This window comes from Rhamphochromis sp. 'chilingali', assembly GCF_963969265.1.
Source record: "Rhamphochromis sp. 'chilingali' genome assembly, chromosome: 9".
In the NCBI taxonomy this organism is placed as follows: domain Eukaryota; kingdom Metazoa; phylum Chordata; class Actinopteri; order Cichliformes; family Cichlidae; genus Rhamphochromis; species Rhamphochromis sp. 'chilingali'.
This window is the reverse complement of record NC_137936.1, coordinates 18,236,910-18,247,293: the sequence shown is the minus strand read 5'-3', so window position 1 is coordinate 18,247,293 and position 10,384 is coordinate 18,236,910. Positions and strand designations below refer to the sequence as shown.

At 43.3% G+C, this 10,384-nt stretch overlaps 1 protein-coding gene across 1 annotated transcript; it reads right to left on the bottom strand.

The window, feature by feature from the left end:
- Nucleotides 1–1,269: 1,269 nt before the first annotated feature.
- ankrd33ab (ankyrin repeat domain 33Ab) lies at nt 1,270–9,744 on the bottom strand (the record flags this gene model as incomplete). Its single annotated transcript, XM_080892027.1, has 5 exons — nt 9,417–9,744; nt 8,359–8,665; nt 8,130–8,259; nt 7,135–7,275; nt 1,270–2,096 (listed from the first exon to the last, which is right to left on the bottom strand). Exons 2-5 carry the CDS (start codon nt 8,617–8,619, stop codon nt 1,270–1,272), a joined length of 1,359 nt encoding a protein of 452 aa, XP_080748153.1. The 5' UTR covers nt 8,620–8,665; nt 9,417–9,744.
- Between the last annotated feature and the right edge of the window lie 640 nt (nt 9,745–10,384).

Sequence of the window (10,384 nt, the reverse complement as noted above, 5' to 3'; positions counted from 1 at the left end):
CATTGCAACACGTTGATTCTTTTTCAGACATGCGTTTGCAGATTTGCTGCTGAGTTTGAGATTGTTGTACTGATGCATGACCCAGTTTCAGCCAAGATTTCGCAGATGGCCTCACCACCGTGCGAGACAGTTGGTATGAGGTGTTTGTGCAGATATGCTCTGTTTGGTTTTCGCCAAATGTGCCGCCACCAGACATCTCCTCTTTGGATCTATGTTCCAAAAGTCTTGTGGTCTGTTCAAATGCAACTTTTGCAAAGATAAGCAAACAAGCCTCACTTTTCTAATTGTTCTCTAATTAATTTTAACATTTAACATTCTAGCTGAGGCCTGTAGAGTCTCAGATGTAGCTCTTGGAGGTTTTTTTTTGCAGCTTATTTTGAGGATTGCACGCTCTGACCTAGGGCTGAATCTCCTGGGACATCCTCTCCTGGGAAGACTGTGGCATTGTGTTTACAGACACCTGAATGCTCCAGATCAGCAAACTGCCAAAACTTCCGCATCTGTATAGAAACTCACACCTGCTGATGATCAGTTAATCAAGTGCATTTGATCGGCTACCCTTCAGTAAGGGTGTACATGATTTTGTACATAACTGTACGGAGTCATGTGCAAACTTCCTTTTTCATGACTGTGTGCACGGTATTCAAAGATTACATAAACATTATTGGCAATATCACAAAGTGGCAATAAACCTAGTAGATTAAACAGATCCTGAGTTTTGATGCTTGTTGTCTAAACACTATACAGTATTTTCAGTTCATGTTTTCATCCATAAACTCTTCTTATGTATAAATATTATACATACTACTTAATAATACAAATTAGCTGTAGCATATATGCTTCTAGGTTTACATCTCATGTTATAAATGGAGGCAGGTCTACTCGTACTGTGGCTGTGATTTATTTGAATAATGAGGTAGACATCATGGATGCTTTAGCACCGGTAAGAATGAGCCAGTAAATATGGATTTTGTGCACTGTGCCATATTCTTCTTTTTTTTAAGAAGTTCTTTAAAGTCTTTTAATCCCTAATAGAATAATAGACTTATTTTTCACATTAACTCCAAATATAGGTACTGCTTTTAGCGTAGATGCTTCAAACCTTCTCTGAAGAGTCTTTACAGTTCTCTTCCTCTGTCACTCCCTTTCAGATTTAAGTTTAGTATTCACTTGAATGCTCTTTGGTTTGAACATTTTAAGCCCTGAGTTGAAAAGACACTCACTTTTCTCACAAAGGATATTTTGTACAGCCCTTTCTTTTTTAAAACCTTATTTTTTGGCCTTCTTGCTGTCCTTTTCTTTCTTCTTTTTCTCCTTTTCTTCCTTTTCTTTTTCAGCCTTCTTCTTGTCCTTTTTTTTCTCATCCTTGATCTCCTTGTACTTCCACTTGGGTGGTTCCAGATAGCCCTTTTCCCTCTTCTTCTTCTTTTCTTTCTTTGGCGTTGCTTCTGTTGGCCTGTCTACATTGATCTTTGGGATGCAGCCAGAGGGGAACACGCTGTTCCGCCTCCCCATACTCCGGGAAATAAAAGTTGTGGCAGCTTTGGTGGAGAGCATACTGCCTCGCCGCTCGGTGTCGGCACAGCATGTCGTAGCAATCGACTCCGCAGAGTGGATTGTGGGGATAATGTGTGACACTGAGCCATTACTGTGGCACACTGAGCTTTCCTCAAGGTCCTTTTTTGTATGTTTGCTGACCAGCTCTTGTACGGCCAGACGCTTCTTGCCAATCTCTGGAGGGCTCGTGGGGCAGAGTGGGTGACATCCAGTTGAAATCAGAGGACTGTAGACACTGGTGGTCATGCGCACCATGTGGTCCAACACCCCGTTGTCCTCGGGGTCACGAGGTAATCTGAATCCAAAGGTGTCTTTGATCTGCTGGGCAATTTTTTCCCTGGGAGTTTTCTGAGATACGGCCTTGGCTACTCTCTCCTTGAGCTCAGGCCACTCAGGGACATAACCCTCACAGAACTGCTCAGCTCTTGGACGCATATTGAGGCGACGGAGACGGTGCAAGGTCTCGTAGCGACCTGTCTTAAAGGCCCAGTCCCGAGCACATCTTCCTCTGGTGGAATCTACTGCATGTATGTCAGCCCCTGAAAAGAAATACCACGAGGAAAAACAAACACAAGAACTGATTAATAATAACTCATTAATAATAAGTTCATATTAATAACTTGTTAAAGTGCTGTTTTGGGCTGCCCTACAAAAAAATGTTAAACATCAAAGTGTCTGACTTGATAATGTATTAATACTTTTTAGTAAATCTTATCGCATACAGCCTACACACGTCAGACTTGATGCCAAACCTGAGTTCTCGAGGTTCATGAGGCGCATGGTGGCTTGCAATAAACGTGTTGCTGTCTCACAGTTTGTAGATAACTAAGTTACAGCACAGCCCTGAGCCGTTTTGCACAGTTAAAATTATCTACATCTGTGGTTGTCATACTGTGAAATGTGAAAATGACTTGTGTGCCAATGCCTGTTTACTAATGTTTTATTTGACTTACTAACTTAAATTTTCTGATACAGTGATATGCTGTCTAAATGCGGTAGAATAAAGCAGGCAGGGGTTTGTAAAGTTCAGCTGACTTTCCCACAGTCTCTTTCAGAAATCCATCTTTATGGATTTCATTATGAGGGCAGTTTATTGTATGATATTAATGTTGGACTAAGTGTTACTCCTGGCAGAGATTTGAGGAAACGTGCAGTCCAAAAATAAGGAAACGACTAATCTGCGACCAGCCCGCAAGTCTAGTAAGGTAAAGATTACAGAGTCAGTATCTGTTAAGATGTGATAATGTCCTCAGACTGATCCTTTAAACCAGTCTCACGTCACCGACACGTTGACATATGCGCAGAGTTAGCCGGGTTCAAATACGGTCAGATAAACCATGTAGTCAGCCGTTCTCACTAGCAGTGCTCTTAGTCTTTATTTAGAGCAGTGAAAGACAGAGTTAAAGAGCTGATGTTAGAGTTTCAGAAACGATCCAGTGATATCAGTTGGGGCTAGCATTTGTATGTTCAAACTGTAAAAAGTTCTTTTAATGGAACATCAGTATAGTTTGAATTGTAGCAAAAAGAGCTAGCTGAGTAGCTCATATGTGTAAGTGACTAATCTGTTGTTTATATATATATATATATATATATATATATATATATATATATATATATATATTAGGGGTGCAACGATACACAAAATTCACGGTTCGGTTCGATACTTTGGTGTCACGGTTCGATATTTTTTCGATACAAAAAAAATGTTCATGCCTTTTTAATTTGTCATTTATTAAAATTATAAATATATATTTTAACTCAAAAGTACAGTTTTTAAATTTAATGTTGCTGAAACAAAAATAATTAAAAAAATAAATATATCTGATTGAGGAATCACTCATCTTTGGAAAAGCGAGTTTATTACAGAGAAATGGCTCTTTCCAAAATAAAAGCTATACTATACGCTTCTTCTGGGCTATATTCTCAGCAGCATATTGTAGCGGGTCAGGGCTGTTCGGGGTTCTGTTTGTACAGTTATGTTTTGTTTATGTTGCCATAGTGACGGGTGACGCCCTCTTGCTGCGACGGTGTGTCCTTCTGGGGTCAGAGGGCGCCCTGTGTGTTGTTGTTGTTGTTGCTGTGCGGTTGCCGCGCTGAGCAGTTAGCTAGCGGCAGTGTTCTTCTGCAGATGTCAATAAACGGCTGTGCTCCCTGGCTAGCTCACGGGAAGCAAGACCAAACAACACCTCCGTCTCCTCGTTGTCTGAGCTCGCCACATTGGTGTCAGAAGTGGGATGATGGTGGCACCCCATGTTCTGACCTGAGTGACTTTTCCCCCGCCTGTCGTGACCGGCGGTGCGCCAAAAGAAGGCACCTGGATATTTGCAAAGTGAAAGCAAAAAACAAGCGCAAATTCAAACGCGATTTCAATATGTCACATATTGACAGTGGCTCACCGATGCCAATGACATAATTACCCAGCTACATTTCCGAAAGAATGCAAAAGCATTGACATATATTTTTCCTTCCTACAATAGCCCGACGGGCAGGGCAGAGATAGATTTTGGTAGCCCGACTGGAAAAATCGCTAGCCCGATTTTGCAAGCCCTGTGTTACAGGCATGGCCCTTTAAGGATGAAGCCTGATGGGAAATGTATTCGGGATGTGTGTAGCGGGACTGCCTGGTGTGTGTGTGTGTGTGTGAAGAGAGAGAGCGGAGAAGGGGAAAAAGTAACGGTTAGCTACAGAAGAGACGGAAAGAAAATAAATAAAAGGAATATAATAACTCCCTCGACAGCCAGAGTTGTGTCGGCGATGCTCGCTGTGAGTAAACTGTTTCAGCCCACTGTACGCTGTGTTCGTGCCTTAGAGAAGAAATAAAGTTCGGTGAAGCAGTTTCCTACGCCTCCTTCGATCTTTTTGCTAGCGGAGTTGACCTGTATAGTAAGCTGTTGCCGGCTACGAGTCAGTTACGGAACCTTCAAGTAACTGCCAGAGGTTTCCTTACTACGGTTCGGGGCCGCGGATCTGGCGCGGTAACACCTGTATCTGATTGAGGAGTCACTCATCTTTGGAAAAGAGAGTTTATTACAGAGAAATGGCTCTTTCCAAAATAAAAGCTATACTATACGCTTCTTCTGGGCTATATTCTCAGCAGCATATTGTAGCGGGTCAGGGCTGTTCGGGGTTCTGTTTGTACAGTTATGTTTTGTTTATGTTGCCATAGTGACGGGTGACGCCCTCTCGCTGCGACGGTGTGTCCTTCCGGGGTCAGAGGGCGCCCTGTGTGTTGTTGTTGTGGCTGTGCGGTTGCCGCGCTGAGCAGTTAGCTAGCGGCAGTGTTCTTCTGCAGATGTCAATAAACGGCTGTGCTCCCTGGCTAGCTCACGGGAAGCAAGACCAAACGACACCTCCGTCTCCTCGTTGTCTGAGCTCGCCACATTAGTGTCAGAAGTGGGATGATGGTGGCACCCCATGTTCTGACCCGAGTGACTTTTCCCCCGCCGGTCGTGACCGGCCGGTGCGCCAAAAGAAGGCACCTGGACATTTGCAGGACTTTGTGTGGGGCAATGGGGTCGTCGGGGACGACTGACCCCTTAGGCGGGGGCTATGTAGCGGGTCAGGGCTGTTCAGGGTTCTGTTTGTACAGTTATGTTTTGTTTATGTTGCCATAGTGACGGGTGACGCCTTCTCGCTGCGACGGTGTGTCCTTCCGGGGTCAGAGGGCGCTCTGTGTGTTGTTGTTGCTGTGCGGTTGCCGCGCTGAGGAGTTAGCTAGCGGCAGTGTTCTTCTGCAGATGTCAATAAACGGCTGTGCTCCCTGGCTAGCTCACGGTAAGCAAGACCAAACGACACCTCCCTCTCCTCCTTGTCTGAGCTCGCCACAATATTAAACATATCAGGTCCCCATAAGGAGAATCATGTGCTAACGGCTGTCTAAATGACTCGGGTAAAGTTTGTAACATGCATGCTTGTTGTTTTTGTCTGCTTCCACTTGTCTTTGCACTAGGATGATGTCGGCGTAAATGTGCAGTCATATTCGTTGTGTTCCCACTAGTGCTCCGTTATCGAGCTACCCCTGCGTGGGGCTAGACGGCTAACACTTTAACGAGCTAACTGCTCGCTAACACACTAGTTCCCACCCATGTAATTGAGCATTGCGTGGCACATCCAACATACTGTTTTACTTTAGTCCATGACGCGCTTACCTTCAGGGTCATACGTCACATGAAAACCAAAATAATTCCAAACGCCACATCTGAATGAGGGTGGGGAAGGTTCAATTTGCCATGTTGCAAGGAGAGCTTAACTTCTGTCTCGCTAGCTTGCCCTGCGCTCGTCCTTCTGATGATGCTGTCTGTGTTGAGCGCTCAGTGGATCTGCGCTCGACAGTGCAGCCTAGGCTGAGTAGTCGAACGCAGATTTACTGAGCGCTCAACACAGACAGCATCGTCAGAAGGAAAGTTGATAAAATAAATTACAAATTTTGTATTGTTCGATACATATGCGTACCGAACCGAAAGCACTGTATCGAACGGTTCAATATCGATACGAGTATCGTTGCACCCCTAATATATATATATATATATATATATATATATATATATATATATATATAGTTCCATCCACCATGGAGGAGGGAGACGAGGAACCATCATGGAAGGACAGGCCCCTGCACGGTATGTACCACCGGCAGATAGAGGAGGTGGCTGATATCCAGAAATCCTACCAGTGGCTGGACAAAGCTGGACTGAAAGACAGCACAGAGGCACTAATCATGGCAGCACAAGAACAAGCTCTGAGCACAAGATCCATAGAGGCTGGGGTCTATCACTCCAGGCAAGACCCCAGGTGCAGGCTGTGTAAAGATGCCCCAGAGACAATCAGCAGGGTGCAAGATGCTAGCAGGCAAGGCATACATGGAACGCCATAACCAAGTGGCCGGCATAGTGTACAGGAACATCTGTGCCGAGTATAACCTGGAAGTCCCGAGGTCAAAATGGGAGATGCCCCCAAGGGTGGTGGAGAATGACCGAGCTAAGATCCTGTGGGACTTCCAGATACAGACGGACAAAATGGTGGTGGCTAACCAACCGGACATAGTGGTGGTAGACAAACAGAAGAAGACGGCCGTAGTGATCGATGTAGCGGTTACGAATGACAGCAATATCAGGAAGAAGGAACACGAGAAGCTGGAGAAATACCAAGGGCTCAGAGAAGAGCTCGAGAGGATGTGGAGGGTGAAGGTAACGGTGGTCCCCGTGGTAATCGGAGCACTAGGTGCGGTGACTCCCAAGCTAGGTGAGTGGCTCCAGCAGATCCCGGGAATAACATCGGAGATCTCTGTCCAGAAGAGCGCAGTCCTGGGAACAGCTAAGATACTGCGCAGGACCCTCAAGCTCCCAGGCCTCTGGTAGAGGACCCGAGCTTGAAGGATAAACCGCCCGCAGGGGCGTGCTACATATTTCTATAAGAGTCTAGTCTCAATTAATGATGGATATTTATTCATATTTGCTATTTCCCAAAGCATTAAGAAACAGAGAATATACCATACCTTTGTTTTTATACCGGTAGCTGAAATGTATAGGTAATGATCCAGTGAAATAAAGTGTGCTTTTGCACTCTACTCTTACATACCAGCCATAACAAGGGCTGCCACAACGTCAGTGCGGCCAGTCATTGCAGCTTTGATGAGAGCTGTGAAACCTCTACAATCCCTTATTTCTGTGTCTATTCCAGGATAATAGTTCAGGAGATACGTCACTGTCATGATGTGACCTGTAAAAACACAGAATTTATACAACAGTGCATCAGAAAACACGAGTTGAGTGCATATTTGCAACTGGTTAAATCTCCGATTAAATCAAGCTCAAGCTATTTGCAATCCCAATCCCAAAGAAGTTCTCAGGAATCTGTGTAAAATATAAAAACAAAATGGAATAATTACAAACCTAATAAACCCAGATTTTGTTCACAATAGAACACATAAACCATATCAAAGGTTCAAACAAAAACATACATACAAAAATATTAGCTCACTTTGAGATTACTGGCACCAATAACTCTCAGTTGGGGCAGTTTGCCACTGTCTAGCATCCCCGCTTCTTTTAACAACAGTCCATAAACATCTGGAAACGGGGGAGACCACCTGCTGGACTTTTGGGAGAAGACTGTTTTCCTGTTCTTGTCTGATACAGGATTCTAGCTGCTCAACAGTCCTGGGTCTCCTTTGACATATTTTTAATTTCATGTTGTTCCAGATGTTTTCAGCTGATGAAAGATTTAGAAGTTGGATGGTCAGTTGGAAGGACACAGCTGTTGTCCATGTTTTCCAAAAAGAATGTCAAATGTTTTGATACGTCTGACCAAAGTACCATTTTCTACTTTGTCTCAGTTCATTTTGAATGAGCTTTAGTCCATTTACATGGCTTCTTTTTTGCTTGATAAAGCTTTAACCAGCATTTAAGGAATGCATTTAGTTATCTCTTTCCTGAACTGTTTGTCCATGCAGTCAGAGTGAGTGGGGAACCCATCCCCATCTTTACTGAAACAGATTTTATAGCAAACATGTCACTTGCATCAAATTAACTTTTTCGTGAGCACCCCAGTTGTAATAAGTTGGTAAAACATACCTGCTTGGGATGCAATCATCAGTGCTGTGTTGCCTTCATTGTCCTGGTGATTTATGTCAACATATGGACAGGTATGAAGTCCATGTACGATCTCTAGGAAACCTTTACAGCACGCCACCATTAAACCATTCTGTTGGTTTGAAGTTAACAGTTAAGATCAGCGATGTTGCAATATGTTGCTCACTGCTAGTCATAGAGATCATGAGTTCATTATGGATGAGACTCTCACCCAGCCATTGATGTCCAGCTCCATCGCCTCTTCTTTTGTGACCCCCCTCTCAAGCACTGTCTGCAGAGAGACCGGTTCATTACGGGCGCACGCTTGATACAGTGTTGATGCTGCACTCCCATTTCTTCTCTCTGGCGTGTAGTCTGGAAGCACCGAGTCATCCGAAAGAATGCTATCTGAGTCTGACTCTCTCCCGGATGGAGACACTTCGCTATCGTCAGGGCCTGATCCCAGGTGGGGGTCCTCCGCTGCAGTGGCCATCTTCCAGCAGAACAGGTGAAATGGGCCCAAATGCCTTTGTCTACATCTAAAACAATATCAAAAAAAGAAACTGGTCAGGCAGAAACCTCCTGTCAGATGTATGTTTTTTTGGCTTCCTGGAAAGCAAGCTATTGTTTTACAATCTGTCCACTTATTCTAAGCATAAAGCTGTTGTTTCATCACAACATGCTATATATCAGGCTTCAGGAAGATCAAAGGTTCACTTGGTGACAGATGAAGTGTGACATGAGTCCGAGCTCAGCGCTGCCTCACTGTTAACTGGATAAGAATCTAAATGCCCTGCTGAACACACAACACGGCTAAATGAGGAACAACCCACCTCAGAGTAATCTTGGTCACATGTGAACCTGCTTGCTTCAATCTGAAGCCAACATAGGTATTGAAAGTAATCACTTCTGCTTTTTGACTTGTATAATTTTTACTCCGCACAGCAAAAAGTTAAGTTTACATATTTTTACGCTGAAATCAAAACTGCAAATATATGATTTAAAGATCTATCTAAAAAGAACATCACTGACAGGTGTTTTGATGGTACAGCCATGACCTGTTATGGCTGAACTGTACATTTTTTTATTCGCTCAGTATAGACTTCTCAAGTATTTTATATCAGTACATAACTGTGAAGCCACAGTTCATAAAACAGAAGTAAAGAAATAAAAATTCAGAGGCGCATCTGCTGCATTGACTGTCATTCATCATTATGTAATAAATAATAATACCATGACTGTCAAACTATGAGACACTCATAGACATGAACAGGAAATACATACACTTACCATAAGTAGCATGAACCTGTCAGCATTTGTCTGTGACTCGTGCTAAATGACTTCTGATTTCAGCCCTCCTGCTTTGTTTGCAGAGGAGCCGTTTCCTCCCAGGCCTGTGAACAGAGATACTTTACCCATTTCCATCCCACATGTTGTCATCATGACATAAAACTAAGAGGAGGAGTCTTCGTTGAGTCTTCACTGAGGCACTGTGTGCTCATCTCCTATGCTTAGCTCATCCCACTTGTAACAGCTTTATAGAGGGGATTACCTGTTGCTCTCTTCATCTTTTAATAGCAGTTAAAAGCTAAGTATGTCTTAGCTGGATGAACTAAGTTTTCTCCTTCTACAAATTATTCAAGTTCCACTGCTAGCATTGATGCAAACCTCAAAAAGCACCTCAGCTCCACATCTGGATTTTTACTTTTCATAAATAATACCCTTGTTTAATAAAATAGCTTTTACGACTTTTACTGCCGATTTATGAATATGCAGATTGACGCTCCGACTCCTCTGTTGCAGTGGACTGCTCTTAAACAGTTTAAAAAGGCCTTATGCTAAGCTACAAAGTAGCAGGTTTAGACTAATATTCAGCCATACCATTCTGAATTTTGAGGACTATTTATCTATGCAGTTGTTATTATTATTATTGAAGTATTTATTTAAACACAAAGTCTCACTGAGATTGAAATCTCTTTTTCACAAGAGACCTGTGTACAAAAAAAAACTGAGACAGACATCGACATATTAAAATCACACATTTCACATGGTAAATGGACTGGTTCTTCTACTCAACTTGAGTAGAAGAACACTTTATACAGCATGACTCATTCACCCATTTTCTATGCCTAAGTGCTTTCTGTCTCACATTCACACACATTGACACTTGAATGATTGCATTGGAAGCAACTCAGGGTTCGGTATGTTTCCCAAACATATTTGGTATGCAGTCTGGAGCAGCGAGGGATTGAACCACC